Source organism: Piliocolobus tephrosceles, chromosome 7 (genome assembly GCF_002776525.5).
Source record: "Piliocolobus tephrosceles isolate RC106 chromosome 7, ASM277652v3, whole genome shotgun sequence".
In the NCBI taxonomy this organism is placed as follows: Eukaryota; Metazoa; Chordata; class Mammalia; order Primates; family Cercopithecidae; genus Piliocolobus; species Piliocolobus tephrosceles.
The window spans coordinates 133,727,687-133,753,240 of record NC_045440.1 but is presented as its reverse complement, the minus strand read 5'-3'; the positions used below and the strand labels follow the sequence as shown (position 1 = coordinate 133,753,240).

At 41.9% G+C, this 25,554-nt stretch overlaps 1 protein-coding gene across 3 annotated transcripts in view; it reads left to right on the top strand.

Moving 5' to 3' along the window:
• ASAP1 (ArfGAP with SH3 domain, ankyrin repeat and PH domain 1) overlaps positions 1–25,554 on the top strand; it is a 314,103-nt gene that overhangs the window by 205,843 nt on the left and 82,706 nt on the right. For all 3 annotated transcript variants that reach the window (XM_023223822.2, XM_023223807.2, XM_023223814.2), the window contains exons 12-13: positions 17,785–17,872; positions 20,485–20,533. In XM_023223822.2, the coding sequence (XP_023079590.1) occupies positions 17,785–17,872; positions 20,485–20,533 (137 nt within the window). The remainder of the gene's footprint in view (positions 1–17,784; positions 17,873–20,484; positions 20,534–25,554) is intronic.

The following is a 25,554-nucleotide window of genomic DNA, read 5'->3' as shown; positions in this document are numbered from 1 at the left end:
CCCATCTGATATCAGAAATCCTGTTTACAGACTTGGATCTGTCTGTAATTATGATTGAGGCTGTCTAACAGTGATTCATTTCTTCAGCAATCTTTTTTTTTTTTTTTTTTTTTGAGATGGAGTCTTGCTCTTTCGCCCAGGCTGGAGTGCAGTGGCACAATCTTGGCTCACTGCAAACCTCCATCTCCCGGATTCAAGCTATTCTCCTGCCTCAGCCTCCTGAGTAGCTGGGACTACAGGTGCCCACCACCACACCTGGCTAAATTTTGTATTTTTAGTAGAGACAGGGTTTCATCATATTGGCCAGGCTGGTCTCAAATTCCTGACCTTGTGATCTGCCCGCTTCGGCCTTGCAAAGTGCTGAGATTACAGGCGTGAGCCACCACACCCAAGCCCTTCTTCAGCAATCTTTTGTTAAGCTTCCATTCTGCCATGTTCTGGCGTAGGCATCAAAGATGCATGGATGAAAAATTAGATAATTTTTACTTTCTTATATTTAATTCCGTACACAGTCACCTGTGTATACCAGAGTGAACATTTCTGATCCTTTGGCTGTGTAGATGGTGAGTTTTTAGTCAGTTACCATCGTTTTGTTTTGTTTTGTTTTGTTTTGTTTTAGACAGGGTCTGGCTCTGTCACCCAGCCTGGAGTACAGTAGCAATGATCTTGGCTTACTGCAACCTCTGCATCCTGGGCCCAAGCCATCCTCCCATCTCAGCCTCCTAAGCAGCTGGGAATACAGGCACACTTCACCACGCCCAGCTAATTTTGGTATTTTTTTGTGGAGGCAGGGGTTTTGCTATGTTGCCCAGGCTGGTCTCGAATTCCTGAGCTTAAGTGATCCACCCACCTCAGCCTCCCAAAGTGCTGGGATTACAGGCATGAGCCACTGCACCTGGCCAGAGTTACCATGTGTACCCTAACTCTCTACCTTCTGCTGCACAGCTCTCCCCTTGGATTTGTCAGGCTGTAACAGTCCTCACTAGGCATTTTGAGAAGTTATGTAATGGCTTTATCATGTTGTATCTGTTTGCTTTTCTTAGGAATCTGCTGTGGGAGGCAGTGCAGAGTGATGGGAGATCGTATAGTTGATGAAGTGAATCAGTGGCACTGCTTAGTACTTATATGACCTTGGGAAATTTGCTAAAAATAAAATAAGTTCCCTTTCCCCTCCTGTTTTTATTCCTGCCAAAACACGTTGTTGTGGCCAAACCAACTGTTTATATGCATTCTTAAGGCTCAAATTAACAATAAGTCTCACATCACCCACATTGTTTAGTGGCTAAGATAATGGACTATGGCATCTGTCTGATTTGAGTCTGAATGCCAAATTTGCCATTTACTTTGTGACCTTGAGAAAACTATTTAACGCATAAAGGTTAAATGAGAATTCAGTGAGATGACATGCCATGTGTGGCCATTCTGTTAACAGTTATTAGTGCTATTACTGTTAGTTTATTGGATGTTGCTGACAATACTGAAATCTGTTGACAAGCAGACCCTCCTGCTACAAACATCAGCACTCTCCTGCCCCCAGAGCAGCCTGGAGGGAAATGGCTTACTCTCCTAACTTCTGATTTTCTCCTGCTGTTTTTGCTATTCTATTCCCCACTTTTCATTGGCTTTGGCCCAGACCTGTTTTGCTGCCAGTTACATCACTCATAATCACATTGCTGCTCCCACAAAAAGGTCTCTAGCCAGTTTTAGCTGGCTTCTCCTGACTCTGCAAACACCATTGATTAGAATTAGGTTGAAAATCAAGGCCAGCAGTTTTCTGAGAAAAACATGAAGGGCTTCTTTGAAAAAGTGGGGAGAAGAGCCTTTGTTGTCAGAAAACGTGAGGTGTTCGGGACACATGAAAATTCTTTGGTTTGAAGGCCCTCATCAGTGTCACCTTTGCAAATTGTTCTTATCAGAGTGATTCAGGAGAGGGCCAAGTACTCATTTAGATTAATGGTGCAGGGTTTGTTGGCTTGGCCACCCAAGCAAGGTCTGCACCAGAGGTGATTCATCTCCCCAGCTTACTATTCTAAGGAGAAATACATTTCTGTGTACACCTGAAAAATTGGCAGCCCATCCTTAGAAGATTCATTCATAAATTCTTTGCTTTTCATGTATCTGTTAAGACATAAGTTTTTTTTACCGACTATTCAAAGTAATGCAGCACTGTGGGAACCAAATTCAGTGTGAATCTCTGAATTTGCTGTAACAGTAGTAATATTAATGGTAGCAGCTTCCAACTATGAACTATCTAGTATGTTCTAAATGTAGTATAAGATGCTTTCATTTCAAAATACCAGTTCCAGCAAATCTTTGGCAAACATTTCACTTAGCCTCAGGCCAGGCACGGTGGCTCATGCTCAATTTGGGAGGCTGAGACAGGTGGATCACTTGAGCCCAGGAGTTCGAGACCAGCCTGGGCAACATGGTGAAACCCCATCTCTACAAAAAAAAAAAAAAAAAGGCAAAAATTAGCTGGGCATGATGGTGTACACCTGTAGTCCCAGCTACTTGGGAGGCTCTGAAGTGGGAGGATTGCTTGAACCTGGGAGACAGAGGCCACAGTGAGCCAAGATTGCGCTACTGCACTCCAACCTGGGTGACAGAGCCAAGCCCTGTCTCGAGAAAAAAAATTTTTAGTCAGCCTCAAAACTTAAGTATAAAGCTTATATGAAGCCACTAAACTGTTTTAATTTCTATAGTTTTGAATTATTTGCTTTTTCTAACTAAAAGCATTATAATATAAATAAATACCATAAAACAAATTACACCAGAAAGTATAGGAATTATAGTTGACATATTTATTGTAGTAATCTTGAAAAATCAATTTCAAAAATATAAGCAGCTATGTTCTTCAAAAACCCTGCTCCCTGAATTTATTAACCACAGTGTCACATTCTGTTTAAATAATGGGTTGTAAAAAGAAAGAGAACTGCCATTTGTGGAGCACTTAAAATGCACCCTGCACTTCATTTTCAAGATGACCCTACAAGATAGGCATCACTGTCTTCATTTCTCACCATGCTGGAAGTTCCTAGCAGGCAGGGACCTCATCTTACTCAGCTTTGAATTTTCAGTACCTAACACATTGCCTGACGCGTACTGAGTGCTCAGTGAATACTTTTCTAATGAGACTGCATTTTATAGTTGAAGCTCAGAGAGGTTAAGTCTCACGCTCAGGGTCATGAAGTTTGTAAATAGCGGGACCAGTTTTCCAGGCTTAAAACCTATACTCTTTCTCCTGTATCATAGGGTTTTTTTTCTCAGATGCCAGATTGTTGTTAGGTCTTTGAAAGTTTCGTGAAGAACAGTTCTTTGCAGTGGAACTCCTTACCTTGGCCTTACCTTGATACTCCTTGAATTAGTCAGGGGTCTTAGGGTAGAGAAGGCTGTAAGGGATTCCAGGAAGGGAGGAGGAGGAGTACTAGTCATGAAGATAATGCAAGTATTCTAAGAATTTATATTTGAATCTGAAACTGCCTAAGTAATATATTACATCTTTCAGATGTCTTCAGATGCCCTTATGATTAACACTTACAGCAATTATTAAATTTATAGTCACTTTTTTCTCAATCAGCCAACACCAACAGTATTTTTAATAACCCACAGAAGTTCATTAAGGTCTGGTGTTTTACTCAAAAGGGTTGGAAGTCCAGCTGGCCTCTTTAGATGTTCCACCTCTTAGGTGGATAATGTGTGTGTGTCCACCTGCTTGATGGGCTGATCATTTTAAACAGAGGCAGAGTCAGACCGCATCCTTAGGAGTCCATCTGCAGTAAATGCCCATTCAGCATCTTATTGTATATGCCTTTTATTAAGATACTTAACTCATAGTACTCATTTGTAAAACAGAATAACTGTACCTGTCTTCCATGTTGTGAGAATTAAATAAGATGATGCATTTAAAACTTTGTAGAACCTGGACCTCAATAAGTGTTCCTTAAACTTAGCTGTTGTCATTTCAGTGAGCTGAGGTAGGGTTACAGCATCTGAAATCTGGAGCCAGACTGCCTAGACTTGAATTTCAACTGTGACACTGAATCTCTAGTGAGGATTTTCTGTCTAAATAAAATGGGGCTATTAATAAGGCCTAATTCATAAGTGATTGTAAAGATGAAATGAGTTTATTGATTGTAAATAATTAGAACAGAATGTAGGGCAGAATTAGTGCTCAATAAATGTCAGCTATTATTATTACTACTTCTCTAATGTATAACTATTTCCATTTTAAACTGTGGTTTATTGGAATTCTTTTTTTTTTTTTTTTTTTTGAGACAGCATTTCCCTTTGTTGCCCAGGCTGGAGTGCAGTGGCACCATCTTGGCTCACTGGGCTCAAGCAATTCTCATGTCACAGCCTCCTGAGTAGCTGGACATGTGTCGCTCACAGCCAGCTAATTTTTTAGTAGAGGCGGGGTTTCACCATGTTGGCCAGGCTGGTCTGGAATTCCTGACTTCAAGTGATCCGCCCACCTCAGCTTCCCAAAGTTCTGGAATTACAGACGTGAGCTGCCACACCTGGCCGTTGGAATTCTTTTGTATTGCTATTTTCATTACTGCTCAGTGTACTTTACAGAGCCCATTTGGGGTACCTCTTCTCTCATAGAAATTTAATTTCTGCCTGTTAGGGATTAACAGCAGCTCTGTCACCTTCCATGGCATTTCACTAAAGCAAGAATTGGATGTGTCTCTTATCCCTTTCCTTTGGGTCTTTGGATCTAAAGTCTGTTGTTTTATTGCCCTATCCAGAGCCCTGAAGGTAACATTCAGCTGCCAGGGCTTTAAAAGAAGCACTGAAAGCACATACAGGAAACAGGAAGAGACCTGCAAAATGGATTGCTCTCTTCTTTGCAATGTATTCAGTAACCTTGTTTCTGTGACTGACCTTCGGAGCTCTCCTGGGCTGTCCTCTGATTCCACATCTTTACCCTCATTGTCACTGAAAAGAGAATGAGAATATTTTTCTTTCCTCCAGCAGATTAGAAAACAGCACTGTCAGTTGTAAAAGGGCGAACTTTGGAACCAGTTAAACCCAGGCTCAAACCCCTGAAAAAAACTGTAGGACCTTGGATAAGTTACTTAAGCCTTTGGAGCCTTGTTTTTCCTCAGATATAAAATGGTCATAATTTACCCATAACTTTTTTTTTTTTTTCTTTTGAGACGGAGTCTCATTCTGTCACCCAGGCTAGAGTGCAGTGGTGCAATCTCGGCTCACTGAAAGCTCCACCTCCCAGGTTCACGTCATCCTCCTTTCTCAGCCTCCCAAGTAGCTGGGAATACAGGCGCCCGCCACCACGCCCAGCTAATTTTTTGTATTTTTAGTAGAGTTGGGGTTTCACTATGTTAGCCAGGATGGTCTCGATCTTCTGACATCATGATCCGCCCACTTCGGCCTCCCAAAGTGCTGGGATTACAGGTGTGAGCCACCACGTCCTGCCCATTGAAATTTTTTTATTCCTCTCTAGGCTAGGTACTATTGAAGCAGTGATGAATTAGTGACCCCTGCCCTCCTGGAGCTTGGAATAAACAAAAGATAAGTCCCATAAAAGAAGTGAGTAGAAGGTTGTAATGGAAAACAAAGCAGCTACTTTAGTGTCGTCAGGGAAGGCTTTTCTGATAGTTTAGCATAAAGCTAGGCAAGGAGCAACCCCACTAGAGGGAGGAGAATGGGCCAAAATCATGAGACTGGACAGTATGTTCGTGGAACCTAAGAGAAGTGAATAAGGGTGGAAATGATAACACTTTTCATACCCTCTGTGAAGAGTTCAGAGGTTCAAATAAGACACTCTTTGAAAGCTGTTGATATGTACATATTCTGGATACCAGAATTCACAAACATCCCTTCGCTTTTTTAAACAAAAGACCAGATGTTAACTTTCCTGAACAAAATTCAAAATACGTCTGCAAGTGGGGCATGGTTGTGTGCACCTATAGTCCAAGGTACTTGGGAGACTGAGGCCAGTGGGTCACTTGAGGCTAGGAGTTCAAGGCTCCGGTGTGTGATGATTGCACCTGTGAATAGCCACTGCGCTCCAGCCTGGACAAAATAGCAGGACCGTGTCTCTAATAAAAGGAGTGCAACCGCAGGTCCAAGGGCACTGGCATTGAACCTTCTCCACAGCCATGTTCCCTGGCAAAAGAAATGTAGTTGTTCTAGTATAGAAAATGTTATTTGGACATATGACATAAGCTGCGCTGTTTCCAGAACTAAGGGTCACTGTGGAATATCTTTGTCTTCCACATTGCAAATGCAGAACCTGAAGATAAAAGTTTACTAGAGGGCTTCCCAAGTTCAAGTTCTATAAAATATAAGTTTAGAAATATATCTGCTGAAGTCTTACAGGTCGTTCTTCGAAATAATACATGCAGCAGATATGTTTACTCTATTTGAATCCTGGTGGAGGTTCTTCTTTTCACTATTCGAGTCACAAGATTACCTATTAGAAGCATCAGTATATAGTTGATTGCAAATGAAAACTCTCATCACTTGCATCTGAATGAACCATTGCAGGTGTTTGGAGGGGGCTGCAGTTGGCCAAATGAATCCAGTGATTTTCATCCCTGACGGCACACCTGGTTCCACCCTCAGAGATTTCGATTTAACTGATCTAGAGATGAAGCCCAAGTATTGCTAACCGGGTCACTTCAACTTCAGCCAAAGCAGAGACCCTCTGAGTCCTTCCACCATTGTTTGCTACTGTTAAAATATAGAGAGGCTAGAATGGAGGTGTGTTACTCAGAAATCTGAAGCCAGTAATAGTGATATTTGTCAACTTTGTGAACTGGATTGTGGACCTCAGAACTTAAGCCAGTTTGAAGTCAGTTCTCACCACCTCTTTCTTCTTCTAGTTCAGTACCCTTTTAATAAATGAAACAGTAAAGTCAGAGCAGTGGGCAGGTCTAAGCTTCTTTCAAAGCCAGTCTCTGTATTTTAAGTGCCCCGTTACTGAGTTCTTTCACCTCTCTTCTGTGTGCCTGGAGTCCCTCTGTTTGCATGCTCTGTGTCTTCACATTCACCAGGGTTGTGTGCCCTAGACTCCTCCTCTCCTCCTCACGCTGCCTATGCCCATGCCCATTCAGTTTACTTCCATCGAGCTTCCACCTTAGACAGGATCTGATGTTCTTTCTGAACCTTAGTGACTTATTGGAAACTCTCCCAGAGATGATTGCATTTTAACAAGGAATACTGCCTTAATCTAAAGGGAAAATTATAGTAATAGAATTTTATGTATCAGTTACGTGGACACCATCAGAGGAGATATTCTAGGAATAATTAGTAATTATAAAGATAGTTGTCCGGGTGCAGCGGCTCACACCTGTAATCCCAACAACACTTTGGAAGTCTGAGGCAGGAGGATCACTTGAGTCCAGGAGTTTGAGACCAGCCTGGGCATTGTAGCAAGACCTTGTCTCTAGCAAAAAAAAAAAAAGGCTGGATGTGGTGGCACATGCCTGTAATCCCAGCTACTCAGGAGGCTGAGGCAGGAGGATTGAAAATGGGAGGTCGAGGCAGCAGTGATCCATGATTATGCCATTGCACTTGGCCTGGGTGACAGAGCAAGACCCTGTCTCAAAATAAAAGAAAGTAGGTGACATTTATTGAACACTCATTACATGCTAGTCACTTTACATATGTTTTCTTTTTTAACTTTCGTAACACCTTCACAAGGAAGTAGCTATTAATCTCCTTTTTTAAGAGGAGGAAGCCTGAAAGTCACATTAAGTGCTAGAGCCAGATATGAACCCAAGAAGGTAAAGTCCAGAGCCTTTTCTGCCTCCCATTTGGAAGTGGAGCACCAGACATTTGTCAAGCATTGCCTAGTTCATTATCACAGCAGAGATGGCATTGTTTTCCCTCATCGTGGTGAGATAGCATGAGACTCAGAAGAGCCAGGATACTTGCTCATAGCAGTATTAATGTGTGCCTGGGCCTAGACTCAAACCCAGATCTGATTGCCTCCAAAATCAGACTTTTCCCTCCACTCTACCATGGACCTTAAAGTATGAATAAATTGCTTTTCCAAATTAACAGAGTATTGCATTGCCTCCAAACTGGAAAAAACCTTGGTTCCCAGCATGTGGCTCCTTTAAAGCCAGGTGTTTTGTAGCAGTTTCTCATTTGGGCTTCAGCAGACAGCAAGCAATGCACTTTTGATTTTTAAGTCTGGCAAATCCTCTGGAATAGCAAGGGTGTCGTGGTGCTGATACTGCCTAGGATTTGAGGACCTGCCAAATAAATCTCTCTGGCTTTCAGGTTGAACAGAGATTAGTAGAAACTCCTTCAAGGAACGTGTTCCATAAATGAAGAAGGGAGGACCAAATTGAAGAATTAAAATACAGAAGAGGTTACAGATCAAAACCACAGGACTCACAGCTTGTGAGGATTGAGGTTTTTAAACCTTGCCTTGGAGGTCTGACACAGTGTGTGTCATTTTGCATGCTTCCAGTGTGACTCTAATTCTAGTAGACAAGTGAGTAGAATAAAACTTCATTAATTTAGAGCCCAGAAATTTATAGTGTGACCATTTGGTTGCAGTATATGCTGTTGGTTCTCAGCATATACGAAGGTATATGTTAAGGGGTAAAAAGTTTTTTTTTTTTTTACTTAGGGGTAAAAAGGCTTTTTTAAAGTCTTGATTTACAAATTTGAATCTATGAAACCAAGGAACCTGCAGTTTGACATCAGCTGTCTTGTTACCTCCTGCCCACATTCCTAATATAAGAAATAATAGATTTCTTAAAAATGTTTTAGGCCAGGTACATTGGCTCTCACCTGTAATCACAGCACTTTGGGAGTCTGAGGCTTAAGCCCAGGACTTCGAGACCAGCCTGGGCCACATGGCAAAACCCCATCTCTACAGAAAAAAAAAAAAAGAACACAAAACTTAGCCAGGTGTGGTGGTGCATGCCTGTTGTACCAGCTCCTTGGGAGGCTGAGGCCAGAGGATCACTGAAGCCCAGGAGGCAGAGGTTGCAATGAGCCGAGATCACACCACCGTACCCACTCCGGGTGACAGAGTGAGACCCCATCTCAAAAAAAAAGTTTTACTTTGACCTAATGTTCTGTTGTTAATAGCTGTGACCTTAAGGCAGAGTTAACCTTTTGGTGCCTTATTTTCCTCATCTCTCAAATAGTAATAATAGTGGTACTTAGTTGTAGGGTGGTTATGAGAATTAAGTGAGCAAGTATATGTAAAACACATGGCATGGAGCCTGGCATGAGTAAATGCTGTGTTCTCATCAACATGATGATGCCCTTGCTTTAAAGACTGCCCTTTCTGTGTGAGGCTCATAAAAGCCTCAAACACATTTTGTCTCAGCCATTCACGAGGTCATGAGTTCAAGAACAGCCTGACCAACGTGGTGAAACCCCATCTCTACTAAAAATAAAAAAAGGAGCCGGATGTGGTGACACATGCCTGTAATCCCAGCTACTCGAGAGGCTGAGACAGGAGAATCACTTGAACCCAGGAGGTGAAGGTTGCAGTGAGCCAAGATCACGCCACTGCACTCCACCCTGGGCAACAGAGTGAGACTCCGTAAAAAACAAACAAACAAAAAAAAAAAAACCAAAAAAAAACCCATAACTCAGATGTTTTACTGTCAAATTAATGCATCGTATATGAATATTCCAAAGGTTTTTGTTTTATGTACCCTTGTTGGAAAACATGACATAAAGTGGCCACTGCAGTTAAATAGGAAATGTGAATTTAAAAATTCTTCCTGTACTGGCCCAAACTCTGTATACTATCAAATAGTAGGTACTCAGTACGTATTTGCAGAAATGTCTGCGTGGATGACTAGTGCATTCATTGGATGCAGTAACATCAGCCCTGCGTCTTAGCAGGAGCCCCAGTAAGCTCTTTTTTTCTATTTGCGTTGTAGCATTGATTGTTTAATGTTGATTTGAGTGGAACACCCTCTCAAAAGTAAGGTAACAGATTCCTTGCTGCAAGAAAAGACATTTTCTTGGAGATCTCCATTTTCAAATATTTCTTTATCACATATACATGCCAACTGGAAATGAGTCCCTTTATTAAAATGGTTGGGAGATACAGTGATAAATATTTGACAAAAGAATTTAAAAAATGGTTGGGAGGGTTAAGGGAATTCAGTCATCCGCTCTAGAATGAATTACTTCAGTTAGATAATTGCTACTTATCTTCTTCGCTGTCTGAAGGATCATGCAAGGGATGTGAGAGCTTTAGTTGTGGCCACAGCGTAGTAAGTTTGGAGTTTGGAACGTGCATCTGGAGGGAAAATGAGGGAACTGGCCATTTAAGGGCAATAAGAACCAGAAAAGGCAAAACCGTAAAGCCATATTTTGACTGACTTTGTAAGTTTTCCAAGGGCTTGTCTTGACAGGGAAACAATGTGATAAGTGAGAAGAGATTTGTTCAGAATTCAGCTTTGGCATTTACTTTTTGTAAAACATAGGTTAGTTTACTTCACCTTCCTGATCCTTGGTTACCTCATTTATGAAATGGGATTGGGAACAGTACCTAACTCACAGAGTCATTGCAAAAATTAAATAATAGAATTCATATAATGTACCTAGCAGTTTAGGTGCTCAGTTTTTTAAAAAACTGTTACCTTTTTATCTGTCTGGAAGGTCAAAAGCCAATAGTCTTGATTGCTAAAATTCTGGAGGTAAGATCTCTCTGCAGTGGTAAGTGTTCAGCAGGTGCCTTAATTTCTTGCCAGGGGGTTATTGTGGTTATTGATCGTATGCCAAAAATGTATGTCCCTGTAGGGCACAGTAGGTGTCTAACTAAATATTTATTGAATGAAAACTTTGAAATGACTGTAATGGTCTGAGCAGCTCTGCTTTCAGGCACTAGCATAGGAAATGAAGAGACCTTTGTCATTTTTACCTCTTTCCACTCGTCAGCCTCATCCTGGATGGGTCAGGCCTATTTTCCAAGTATTTAATTATGTTCACTTCTTGTTTGTAAAGCAGAGCAATTCAGTAAGATGATGGGAGGAAATAATTTCATTTCTGGGTACTAATTCCAGTAGCAGCTGTTTTCTGCTAACTGAGAAATATGCCTGTGTTAACAACTTTACACTTCCAGCAACAACACTGGAACCATGGTGCACACTAAGCTGTCTAAAGACAAATGTGCGGCGTTTATTTTCTTTTAGGAAACACAGAAACATTAATTAGAATTAATGCATTCTGTTTCTGCATGCATTTCTACTTATACGTTTGATGATTTCCCTAGCCGAACATCCACTTTCTATTATGTTAGAGGGATATCTTCATCACTTCTCTTCATGAAATGTACCCAGAGCTTTCCTGATTGAAACATTTTCAAAAATCAAAAACTTGAATAGGTTTTCCTTTTGTCTGAGGGTGTGTGGGGGAGGGGGTGTAAAATGAAGACATCTGTGTATATTGTTAATTGGGAAAAACAGTTTACAAAACAGTATATACAAGTTGAACCAACATATGTCAAAAAAAAAAAACACATCTTGGTAAAATTAAGGTATTAACAGTGATTATTGCTGCATGTAAAAGTGAGATTAACAACTAATGTTTGGTTTCTTCTTTGTACTATCTCTGTCTCATTTTCTTCTATGAATGTGTTTTATTTTAATGAGAAGTAAAACCTATAAAAGGACAAGCCTCAGAATTTGAAGGAACAGAGTTGTAGAATTGTCAGTTTTGAAAAGTGTCATAACTATATTTAGAGAAGCTCTTGTAGCTTTTGACAGAGGTGCTGCTCAAGAGAGCCTTCAGGAACAATGTGTTCCTCCCTTCACTCACCGTTCAAGTTCCTGGACTGAGTAATTCGCATACTAGGTAAAGGTTACTTGTGGAATGATACATTAAAAGTCTCCTTTTCTAGCTGTCTTAAGCCTCTGGCCACTAGCACCACTACTGTACATAGCTCTAATTCAGGCCCTCCTCATTTCGTTGCTTATCTTCCTTACTCTCTCAGCCTCTCTCCGCCTCCTCTATCTCTCCCACCACCATCCCCGTGAAATACAGGTCTAACTGGTCACTCCACTTTCTCCAGTAGATTGCCAGAGTCGTGAATGGGAATATGACGTTTTTTAGTGTCACATGCAGAGTCTCCCTTCCTGTGTGCTCAGTGTCACCTCCTGCAGCTTGTCCCCTCCTATGCCCCAGGCCTTTGGACCTGCTCCTCACGCTTCCCAGTTTGTCCGTGTTCCCTCCTCCAAGTCCTCTCTGAAGGTTAAGGCTGCCTGTGTGGAACCTTGCCTACCTCTTTGGTGCACACCCTTGAACTCAGGTCCCTGGGCTCCCTGGGCCCCATATGCAGTCAGGTCTATTTCCGCAGATGCCTAATGTCATGGACCATGTGTTTTTCAGATGTGTTTGGAATGTGGTAGAGGCTTAATAAATATATGATGAATGAGTAAGTAGGAATTTCAAAGTGGCTTCTAAAATTTCTCTTTTCCCCAATTATGAAAGTAAGTACTTAGAGGAGAATCATATAACCAAGAAGATATTAAAATAGAAATTAACCTTTGGAGCTTTTGCTTCATTGACTTCTAACCGTTACTATTATCAGGAGAAAATGTTCTTGTGTGCTGGGCATCCAGCTGTTACTCCCCAAGCTATATCAGATTACTTTCTTTCCAGGCTGGACTGCAGAGTGAACACAAAAGAGGAGTAGTGGGGGCTCTGACCCATCCAAACCATTTCCTCACTGGGAGACCTTAGGAATGTTACTTAACCTCTCTGCGCCTTCATTTCTCCACTTAGTAAAAGAAACTAAAGACTTCCCTCACAGGTAGTACATGAGATAGCATATGACATAAGATGCCTGGAATGTAGTCATTAAAATAGTAAATGTTTATTGAGGGCTGGGCACAGTGGTACATGGCTATAATCCCAGCACTTTGAGAGGCCAAGGCAGGAGGATCACTTCAGGCCAGGAGTTTAAGACCAGCCTGGGCAACAAAGCAAGACCCCGTCTCTACAAAAATTTAAAAAATTAGGCATGGTGAGGCCGTCCTGTAGTCCCAGCTACTTGGGAGGCTGAGGCAGGAGGATGCCTTGAGCCCAGGAGTTCAAGGCTGCGGTGAGCCATGATTGCACCACTACATTCCAGCCTGGGCAACAGAGTGAGATCCTGTCTCTAAAAAATACGTATTTTTTAAATTAGCCTCATGTGGTGGCATGCACTTATAGTACCGGTTACTAGGAAGGCCAAGGTAGGACAATAACTTGAACCTGGGAGGTCAAGGCTGCCATGAGCCATGATCTTGCTAGTACCTGATGTGTGCCAAACACATTTTAATGAGAAAAATGTGTGTGTCCTTAGTGAGAAGGAAGATAGGAAGCAAATAAGGGGCGATAAGAGCCAGAAAGAAAATATAGCAGGGTGTACAAGAATGGAACATTATGGGGAGGTGGTCAGGCCAGGTACTGCCCACTCTAAGGAGGTGCTGATTGATGAGAGTCCTGCAGGGAGTGAGCAGGGAGCTCTCCGAGGGCCTGCAGGGAGCTCTCCGAGGGCCTGGGAGAGTGTGAGCAGCAGGAGGGACCAGTGCCCCTCCTCAGCCAAAGGAACAACTCAGAGTGACAGGAGCTGAGTGTGAGAAGGGGCCTGCAGTTGGTGCCTGGAGGTCATGGCGCAGATGTGTGTTTATTCTGAGCAGGATGGGAATCAACAGCAAGGACTCAGTAGATACATAGACATTTCCAGAGTTTCTCTTCTGTTTTGTTTTCTTTTTTCTCTCCTGTACTTAAATAATATGAAAGCATTTCCTAAACTGTTCCACTGTGGTGTAGCCCAGAGTAAATCATTTAGTTTTGCTTTTAGTCTGCTGAAATCCCAAGAAAGATTATACCATCTCTAATCAATAGACCTATAAATTAGTACTGAATGTCAAGAAAATGCTTTGAAATTTTGGAAAGTTATACAAACATCTGAAGTTACAATTATTACTTTAGTGATTTCTGTGCTTCAAATGCCTTGGTTTTTGGACTTCTGTGGAACATACCATTCCCCTCTGGTATTCATGGACCAGTCAGCACTGGGTATGTCAGCTGCTTAGTCAAAACTTATGCGTACTTGGCTCCTCAAAGTCACATTTGGGATGATGGCCATTTGTCACGTGCCTCACTGGCAGCTTAGTTTGGAGAAGAACACTATGTGTAGGCAAGATGTGCCTGTGTCAAATGTGGTTCATGTTAATGTAGCAAAAGTCAGTCTAGTAGATTTGACAAACTTCTAAGAGAATAAACATCATACGTCATCACCATTGAAGTTGTGGGTCAATCATGGAATGACTTAAACGGTGTAAATTACTTATCAGCAAAATACTTTGAAATAGTCCATGCTTAGAAATGAGAGGTGAGGAGGGTGGGACGAGGGAAAGGAGCAGAAAAGATAACTATTGGGTACTTGGACTAATACCTGGGTGATAAAATAATATGTACAACAAACCCCTGTGTTTACCTACATAATAAATATTCACATGTACCCCCAAACCTAAAAGTTTTTTTTTTTTTAAGAAAGAAAGAAATGAGAGCTGAGACCTGAGGCCAGCATGTAATCCCATGCCTCACGCCTGTAATCCCAGCTGAGGCAGACAGATCACTTGAGCTCAGGAGTTTAAGAGCAGCCTAGGCAACTTGGAGAGAGACTGTCTCCACAAAAAATACCAAAAAAAAAAAAAAGATGTGATGTTGTGCATCCATAGTCCCAGCTACTTGGGAGGCTGAGGTGGGAGGATCGCTTGAGGCTAGGAGGTTGAGACTGCAGTGATCAATGATCACCCCACTGCACTCTAGGCTGGCCGACAAAGCGAGACCCTATCTCAATAAAAACAAAAAGGAGAAAGAAAAAGAAAGAAATGAGAGGTAAATGGTGCTGTTTAACTTGCCTGAATGCAGTTAATACTGAGCTAAGTGTATGGTTTTTTGGTTTTTGTTTTTTGTTTTTAAGATTTGTATCTACTCTTGGTTGTATCTGTTGGTAGGATTGTTCAGAAACAGCGCAGAAACCTAGATTTTGGGAGAATTAAAAAATAAAATTAACCTTCTGTCACGTTCAAATGTGAATAGTGTCTAAAAATTACTAAATTTTTTTTTTTTTTTTTTTTTTTTTTGAGACAGAGTCTTGCTCTGTCGCCCTGTTGCCCAGGCTGGAGTGCAATAGCGTGACTTTGGCTTACTGCACCTCCACCTTTCAGGCTCAAGTGATCCTCCTGCCTCAGCCTTCTGAGTAGCTGGGATTATAGGCATGCACCGTCATGCTTAGCTAAGTTTTGTATTTTTAGTAGAGATGGGGTTTCGCCACGTTGGCCAGGCTGGTCTCAAACCCCAGGCCTCAAGTGATCTGCCTGCCTCAGCCTCCCAGAGTGCTAGGAGTACAGGCACAAGCCACCACGCCTGGTCAGCTTAAAAATTATTACATTTTTCAAAGGCAGTCCTTCCCTACTTAAGAAACCTGAAACCTCTTATTATGCATAATCAACTTAAGCTTGGGAAGTTCTTCCTTATGTCTGGCCCAAATCATCTTCTACAGTTGGAGTGCATTTCTTTTCATCTGAGCTAATGAGAAACAGCTGCCCAACCTTCCCAATAACAACCTGCATATACTTGAAGATGGTCATTAAGTCACCCTCTAGCTTTCCCTCCTCTGTACTAAGTAACGCCTCTAACTCACCTTCAGAGTTTCCATTTTCCACCCTTTTAATAATCTCTTCATCTCCCCAAGCTTTTCTGCATCCTTCTTTAAATGTGGTTTCCAAATGGGAACATAATAACATAGCAAGAGTTGTCCTCACCGTTAACTGGGTCGCTGCCTTTTCAGGTGGTCATATGCCATTGTCATTTATATGAGAAACTCAGTAATTTTATCAACATCCAAAAAGATGAGATGTAGAACTAACAATTCTTTTTACAGTGAGCTAAGCCTGATTTGTGGCTGCAGATTCTGATTTTGGAGTCTGAGGCCTTTAGCAACCCAAACTTCAGCTGTTTTCTTTTTTTTTTTGAAACAGAGTTTTGCTCTTGTTGCCCAGGCTGGAGTGCAGTGGTGCTCTGTTGCTCACTGTAACCTCCACCTCCCAAGTTCAAGCGATTCTCCTGCCTCAGCCTCCCGAGTAGCTGGGATTACAGGTGCCCGCCACCATGCCAGGCTAATTTTGTATTTTTAGTAGAGACAGGGTTTCTCCATGTTGGTCAGGCTGGTCTCAAACTCCCGACCTCAGTGATCTGCCCACCTCAGCCTTTCAAAGTGCTGGGATTACAGGCATGAGCCACCTCGTCCGGCTCTTCAGCTGTTTTCTAAGAAAAATTTGCAGGCCCACAAGCTCCTGCCTCCCCTTCTAGGTTTGGTGACATGTTCTGGAGTACAGGAATCTTCCCAAGCACTGTTTCCTCTTAGGCAAAATTCTCTTGTACTTGACTTCTGGTTCCATTTCTAAATCAAAGGTCCATGCATTGAACACGGAATCCCCCGGGGTCTCTTACTTCCTCCCCCAAAGCAGTTTGCTTTGGAACAGATAGATACGTGACAAAGGGCATTGTTTTCTATGTCTAATCTCATTGAAATCATAGAGGGAGAAAGATCTTGAAAAATGGTCCAGCGAGCACAGGAAGATAAATAGAAATTGTTTAGTGCCTATTATTTAGGAGAGGTAGCAGTGTGTCATTGAAGTTGTCTTGTTTGTATGCCATCTCTGTTGTTTCAGGCTTACCGATGTGACTTGTCTCTAACTCCCTCCCCCTCTCTTTTCCCTAAAAATTTTAATTCCTCACCTGGAGATGCTCCTGGTACTAGGATTTTCAGAACCACAGCGCTCAATTGAAACAGACACAGCACTCAATTGAAACAGACATAGATCCAACTAAAGAGTTTCATTGCTTATTTCTCCAGGCTTCTCGTGCTTGAGCACAGCCCAGGCCAGGCACTCAATCATTTCATTCCTTGGTCAGCTTCTGCAGGAAGGAGGGATCCTAGTATCACCCATTGTCCAGCATGTGACCTTAGACATGGGCAGGCAGGAGAGTGTTTTGACCAGTGTGAATATGTGGTGAGATTCCTAAGTTAGCATGACTAGATACTGTAGGGTCTGTTTTATATGTGTGACCAAGAGATTTGCTGATAATTTATATGAAATCCTTATCAAATTTTCTCTCTCTCCAGATATTGGGGTTCTTTAAGCATTGCCTCACAGGTAGTAATCGTCATTGTACTTCTGAGAGAAGTAATGTGAATTTTGCATCACAACCAAAATTTGTTGAATCCGTGGATACCTGGGAAATCAATTTGGGGATGATTGATTACTGGGGTCATTTTGAATGAATAGATGAAATATAGCTCAGCTGTGTTTCGCAGTAAGATACAGCATTAAAAGTGCCAGCTGTTGATGCTTAGGTATGTGTAGGTTCCAGAAAGGTGCGTTTCCATGGACCATGCCCACTGTTCATTGGAAGTGAGGTGGATTATTTTTTATTCTCTTCTGAAAAATCACCAGGATATTTATGCACAGTTTAAAGACATTTAGTAGGACACCTAATTTTTTTCCATCTTTAATGAGATTCAGAATTCAAGTGGGATAAATAAAACTGTACTAAACTTACCAGCTTATATTTGAGGGCAGAAACCTACAGATCTGTTGTCTTCTTGCAGCAAACTTGTAACAATGCTCAGATGTCTGTTTCTTCATTGCTGAAAATGTATTTTTATATCACTGAGCAGGCCTTGTGAACTGCATACCTGCCCTGCAGGGCACTGAACCTGCAGACAAGAGAGTGGAGCTGTGTATAACTTCTCCATTTTCTCTTTTTTTCCAGTCTAATAGGCAACCAGCTAAGTTGAACCTTCTCACCTGCCAAGTAAAACCTAATGCCGAAGACAAAAAATCTTTTGACCTAATATCACGTGAGTCCTTTTTCTCTCTCTGAGTTGGTTATTGTGGCTTCTGACACCTACACATTTCCATTCTCCAGGTCATCAGCTTTCCAAGCGGGACTCCTCAGAGTTGGCATTGGAACATTTTCTTGTTATTCCTGCATGTGCTGCTCTAGAAAGATGCCCCGGGTCTCTTAATTTCCACTGAGCCCACCTGCAATTGACAAGGCATAGCAGTGTCAGATCTGACCAGCAATAGAATAGAATCTAGGATTTGTACATTGAACTAGACCAATGCTTGACTGTGAGTACACAGCTTTATCCCCTTGGAGAGATATTTCTAAGTGTATTCCCATTTTCTGTCTTAGATCTACTGAATTATAGTTGTTGGTATAAGGCCCAGACGTAGTTTAAAAAAAAAAAAAAAAGCTGCTAGGTGATTGAGGTGATTATAATGTGTACCTGTGGTTAAGAAGCACAGATACAGACTTGGGAATGCAGATGTGCCATTATATCTGTACAACACATTTGCCCAGAGTTATATCCCTGCAAAATCTAACTCAAAGGAAAAATCATTTCCTTGCTTCCAAGCAGAACTGCCTTCAACCTCAATGAATTGATGGCACTGCACCCTGTCACCCTTCTACTTCATGGTTCAGAGTTTACTATTCTCCTGTGATGAGAGAGTGTAATGAGCTACCCACCCTACAGCTGGTTATAGCCTGTGCCCTCACAGTGTGTAAAGAGTTGGGGGGAGATGTTCCTGTAGGCCGGCTACCTGTGCTTGTACTGGTTGCCATGGGTATGTTTACCGACCCACACTGTAGCTGAGAGGACACCTCTTTGTAAAGAGAGGATGACAGTGCCAATGAAATGACTCTCATGAATATCCTGAAATCCTGCAACACTAATCTTAAGTATCCTTCCTTCTCTATCACAGCCCAGCAAGGCAGACCCACAGCCAAAGGGGATGATCTATATATAGAAGCACAGAAATATTTTCCTGCCCTTTGAAACCCTTCTGATGCAGTTGTGTGAACAGTCCTGACCCAAAAGATAAAATCAGTCATGAGGCTCTTTAGGTGTAGTTGAAGCTGCATTCTGCAGCATCTGTATGAAGTTTAGATACCCTGTGATTTTCATTACCAAGAGGTTTCTTGAGTTATTGATGAGAAAGAAATATGAAAATTTTGAATTATTTTATGACTTCAAAAAGCCAAGAATCCCTAGTTATGAGAATCTATAGGTTATTAATAATAGTTGTCAGTTATAGAGCATCTATTACATGCCAGGTGCCTTATATACATTATTGCTAATCCTCACGAAAGCCCTATCGGTTTTCCATTTTACAGAAGAAAAAACTGAGACTCCAAGAGGTTCAGTGACCTAAAGAAGATCACACAGCAGTAAAGCAGAGATTCAGCCAAAGCTCTCAGGCACTGCCACCCATGGCATGTTCTTTTTTGTTTTGTTTTGTTTTGGGGTTTTATTTTTGTTTTTGTTTTTGTTTTTTTGAGACAGGGCCTCACTGTGTCACCCAGGCTGGAGTGCAGTGGTTCAGTCACAGCTCGCTGCAGCCTCAGCCTCCTGGTCTCAAGTGATCCTCCTGCTTCAGCCTCCCAAGTAGCTGGGACTACAGGTGCACGCCACCACATCTGGCAAATTTTTAATTTTTTTGTAGAGGCAGGATCTGTATGTTGCTGAGGCTGGTCTCAAACTCCTAGGCTTAAGCAGTCCTCCTGCCTTGACCTCCCAAAGGGTTAGGATTACAGTCATGAGCTGTAATACTAAGCATGGTGTGTTCTTTGACATACACATTGTCTCTGTCTCCAGGGGAGATGAAGGGTGTGATTGCCTAGCCTAGTCACACAGGAAGTGCTCAGGATGTTTGACCTGAATATATTGAGAAAGAGCTTCCCTCATGTACACCCTGCCCAAAGTATCCAAGTTAGGCCACTCCTTCCCTTACATGGATAGCAGAGATTGAGCCTTTCTTCCTGCAACCTGATTCAACCAGAGAGCAGCCCCAACATCTGGGGCATAGTATTCCTAGTGTCGGGGGTGTTGGGGCTACCCCGTGGTTAAGTCTCAGAACAAATGGGGAACAGTAAATGAATCATTTCTGAAAAGGAGGGTTTTTAAAAAAAAAACAAAAAAAAAAACCACAGTAATAGTTGAATTGAAAATGAAACAGAAAATACTGAATTAGCTGTCACTCTCCAGTTTGTCATAGAAATCCATTTGGATCAAATAGGACCTTCCCCTCTCCTCACTGTTTATTCAAAAGCAGTGTCAGATGTTTGCATGGTATTTGTGGTTATTTTATTGTATTCTTGTTGCACTTAAGAAAAATAATCTTGACAGAATGAATCATGTAGCTGTTTTATTGCTGTGTGACCTTGTGTAAGTCACTGAACCTCTTGGAGCCTCAGTTTGTCTGTAAAATGAGAAACAGATAGGGCTTTTGTAAAGATTAGCAATAATATACACAAGGCACCTGGTACATAATGGTGTAAAACTAAAATAATATTAAAGTTCTACTTTTACAGGGTTGGTTTTCTTTCCAGGAACTTAAATCTGTGTTATACCTAAAAGTACCCTGCTTTCTAAGGTTTCACTTATTTTTCTTTTTTTTGTTTTAGATAATAGAACATATCACTTTCAGGCAGAAGATGAACAGGATTATGTAGCGTAAGTAGTTTTGAAATAAAGGTGCAATGCCTTGGATTGAAAAAGCACCTCTCTCTTTATAATATACATTAACATTTTCTTTTCATTTGTAAGAACCTCGCCTGGTGGCTCCATGCTTCTTTCTTGCCTGTGGGCCATGTTGCTCTTCTCTGTCTGTGGTTCTCCCTCTTGTCTACTCAATAAGTTCTGGTACCTCCTGCAAGATTCTGCTCAAGCCTCACCCTCTCTGGGGTTATAGCTCCCTACTCTCTGCCCGTGGTCTCTTCATACCCTTCTGTGATCCTGTGGTGCATGTCTGCAGCCCTCTAGAGACCAAGGGCTTTTTGGGGACAAGGACCATGCCTTATGCATCTTTTAATCACATCCCCTGCCCTCAGGAGGGGCCTTTGCTCAGTTTTTGGTGGCCAAACATATCAGCCAGCCTACCTGGACACTTGACCGTTACTGTAAGAGGAGCAGGAGAGCCGGGCCCTGAAGTAAGGAACACTGGCCTGTGCCTTTCACTGGGGTGAACAGAGTCAATAAAAAGGAGCGTGATACAGTGCGAAGGACCAGGTTGGTATCACATACTCCTGGGTTGGAGTTTTGCACTTACCTGACCAGGTATGCAACCTTAGATAGTCCCTCGCCCCTTTTTTAAAACACTAGCCCTGGTCCTGAGCCGTCTTTATTCCCTCCTCTGTCCTGTAGCCTGCCTAGACTGAAAAAGGCAGTGTGTGACTATTACAAATCTCAGCTGCTTGGGAGAGGGATGTTTTTGTTAAAGTGGGCAATTAGTGTTCACTTTTTTTTTTTTATTTCTGATGAGTACTTGGGGTAATTTGGACCGAGTTTGATAAACTGTCAAACTTCCTGTCCCATCAGTGGCACAGAATACATGCTGTGTTCCTCTCTTATTTCTGGAGAGCCACAGAATTCCACTCATACCCTTTTTGCCTTACACTCACCTCTTTTCTGTCTCCCAGTCGCTTACTTGCTTTTGTTATTGCTCACACACACGGTCTTCTCTGGGGAATTTTACTCTTCCCATTTCAAAGGAGAAATGATAAAGGATCAGAAAGAGAAGAGAACGTGGGTAGAAAAGATACGGAAGTGGGAGGAACAGGGTGGTGAAAGAAAACTGAGAGAGAAGGTAGAAAGACAAAGGAAAAGGAGGAGAAGGGTCTAATTAGCCATGCATTATTTGAATATTTAATGAATGCCAGCTGTATGCCAAGACTATGCAAAGCCTTGAGAATACAACATTAAATTAGATGGAGCCCCTGCCCTGAAGGAACTGCATCTCTACTGCAGGAGGCTGTCATAGGTGCAACATAGTGCAGGTGCTAAGAGTAAGGGCAGAGGAGGCCATGTGCTGCAGGAATAGACTCGGGACACACACCGTCATGGCTTCCTGGGGTTGTTGCTCAGAGATGACTTCCAAGAGGAAGGTAAGCCTGAGCTGGCTCATGAACGTAGGGGAGGGTTGTAAATACTGTATGCTCCAGGCAGGAGGCTCTGATGGCACAGAAACAGGATGAAGTTGGAAGGAAGTGATTGATGACTTGGTGTTATGGGTATAGAGTTGGTGGACTGAAAGGTGACGAGAAGTCAATGAGAAAGGAAGAAGTCAGAGGTCTGGCCCTCCACCCACAGATTCAGAGAGAGGTACTATTTATAATAAAAATGGGTAATAGTTACTGAGATGTTATGTGCTAAATGCACTTCATGTCTTATTAATCCTCACAACCCCAGAAAGTAGGGACTTTTGTCCCTAGTTTGCAAATGAGGAAACAGAGGCACAATGTGCACATGGTAACAGTCCGGTAAGCTAGGATTTGAACCTGGACAGAATTCCACAGTCACCTTGGAATATTGTTTCTCCTTATCTGATTTCATTCTCTCCTCCTCATTTCCCTTTCTCAAAACCCTAAGTGGAACACAGGTGAGTAATTTGGGTGAGGCAGGGAACACAACCACTTTGGTTTCCCTTATGACTGAAACTCAGGCCTTCAATATTTTATTTACTCTTAGGACTTAACAGGTAATTCAGTCCTAGTTTTGTTAGAGATTCATTTCCTGCCCATGAGACTTAACATTTTTCAGTAAAAGGATTACGTGGCCCATCCTGAAGTTGTACATTTTGCACTTTGCAGTTTTGTTTTGTTTTTGAGACAAGGTTTCACTCTGTCACACATGCTGGAGTACAGTGGCATGATTATAGCTTAGCTGCAGCCTCAGTCTCCCAGGCTCAGGTGATCCTCCTGTCTCAGCCTTCCAAGTAGCTAGTGCTACAAGCATACATCACCACTCCCAGCTGATGTTTCTTTCTTTTTTCTTTTTTTTTTTTTTTTTTTAGTAGCCATGAGGTCTTGCTGCTGTTACCCAGGCTGGCCTCAAACTCCTGAGCTGAAGCCATCCTCCCACCTCGACCCCACGAAGTGCTGGGATTACAGGCGTGAGCTACAGTGCCCGGCCTGCTTTCTCTTTGGGTGCTGGTGGTGAGAGGGGAACTTTGTTTTGAGTGCTGTAGGAGGTAATGGCAGTCCACAAAGGAAGCACATGCCCCAGAGGGAAGCCTTAGTTCTTCACTTACCTCCAGGTTACATAGAGGCAGTTTTGCTGCGTCACTGAGTTTATTTTTCATATGAAAGTGTTCGATGAAATTGAATGAAAAAATTTCTTCTCACTGAGGAAAGTTCACAAAGAGCAGATGCATGTTAGACTCATTTGGCTTCTTGTCCAGGCTCTGCTGGCTACTGGCTTGTGTGTGTGTGTGTGTGTGTGTGTGTGTGTGTAGTCTCGCTCTGTCGCCCAGGCTGGAGTGCAGTGGCGCGATCTCGACTCACTGCAACCTATGCCTCCCTGGTTCGAGCAATTCTGCTGCCTCAGCCTTGCAAGTACCTGGGACTACAGGCGCCTGCCACCACGCCTGGCTAATTTTTTTGTATTTTTAGTAGAGACGAGGTTTCACCATGTTAGCCAGGATAGTCTCGATCTCCTGACCTCGTGATTTGCCCGCCTCAGCCTCCCAGAGTGCTGGGATTACAGGTGTGAGCGTGGCTTTTTTTAAACGAGATCTCTCTATGTTGCCCAGGCTGGACTTGAACTCCTAGGCTAGAGTGATCTTCCCGCTTCAGCCTCCCCAGTAGCTGGGACTACATACATGCACTATGGTGGTTAGTGGTTTTTTAACCTTAGGCAGATCATCTGGCTTCAGGCTTCTCATCAGTAAGATGCGATTATGTACCTCGATTGCAGAATTTTGAGAGGATAAGGTATGTAAAGCCCTTAGCACAGTGCCAAGTTATTTTTTATCTTATAAAACTCAAAACTACTTTTAAAGTATTAAAATACAATTATTCATTCTTTATGCTTTTGAGTATGCTTACTTGAAAATAATTTAAAAGTTAAAAAATGTTGTCACAAATGATCACTGTGATTCTTGGTCCTTTTGAAATTTAGCCATTTGTTTCCACCAAATTTGAATTATTTTCTCTAGAAAATTATCTTTTAAATATACTTTTTCTGATTATCATGACAAACTTCTTTATTTATTTGTCATGAGCTCCTGAGTAAAGAGGCAAATGGAAGGAACTCTGAAAAAGTGAGTCAACAAAAGTGTTTTCTTATTCCCATCTGGTCTGACACAATCCAGGCAGGCTAGGACCTTAGGCAAGTCATATAACTTCAGTTTCCTCATCTATAAAGTATTATAAACCCTAACTTAGAGGCATGTTGGAAGATTCTACAGGTTGAGTATCCCTTATTTGAAATGCTTGGGACCACAACTGTTTTGGATTTCGAATTTGGGCTGTTCAATTTATATGTTAAAAATTGTAAGTATTTGGTACATAGTAGATACTGGCCAATGTTAGCCAAATGCTATAATGCCTGAGGAAAGCAAAACAGAGGCTTTGCAGTCATATGAAAAGTCCAGTAACATCAGTGCCGCTGGTAAAATGCAGTGGTCAGTCCTGTTGAACCCAGGTTCTTGATTTGTTTTTAACAAAACAATTTCTAGTTTCTAACTTCAAACTAACTGATATAAAAATACTGTTTTAATCTTCTAAAAGGTATAAAATCCCCCCATTCCTTCTGCATATGAATTCCTAGACTGTTAGTTTTGAAATGTTCAGTTTTCTGCATCACAGTAGAAGTTAAGCTGTGATATGTGTATTTCTCCCAACATAGTGAAAGTGAGCGCCACCTAGAGTCAAAGGTGTGACTTGCATTGTTCACATATTCCAAAAACATAATTTGGTTTTTAATTATTATGCTCTCACTATTGCTTATTTAAAATCTTTTGTATAGTGCTTTGTTTCTTATTCATTTCATTGAGCGATATACAAAAAAATGAGAGACTCAATTCTGAACCTCTGTATTGTCTGTTGAGAATAAACATTAGCTGTCTATGTAGTAACTAAAAAAATTAACAGTGGTTTGGAAATGTTTTTTATTTTCTTCTTAAGAAATAAATTTGGCTTTTTTCTCATTTATGAAAGTAATACAAGCTCATTATAGTTTTGAAAAATTACAGAAAGGCACAAAGTCAAGCAATTACTCTATCAGTTGTTTTCTATAGAAAATCACTCAGAAGAAACCACTATTGACATATTGGTGAAATTCCTTTTAGCCTTTAATGCATACATATATTTAAATATGGGATTATATCATTGTATTAGTCCATTCTCACACTGCTATAAAGAAATACCCTAGACTGGGTAATCCCAGCACTTTGGGAGGCCGAGACCGGCGGATCACGAGGTCAGGAGATCGAGACCATCCTGGCTGACACAGTGAAACCCCGTCTCTACTAAAAAATACAAAAAACTAGCCGGGCGAGGTGGCGGGCGCCTGTAGTCCTAGCTACTCGGGAGGCTGAGGCAGGAGAATGGCGTGAACCTGGGAGGCGGAGCTTGCAGTGAGCTGAGGTCTGGCCACTGCACCCCAGCCCAGGCGACAGAGCGAGACCCCGTCTCAAAAAAAAAAAAAAAAAAAAAAAAGAAGTTTAATTGACTCACAGTTCCACATGGCTGGGG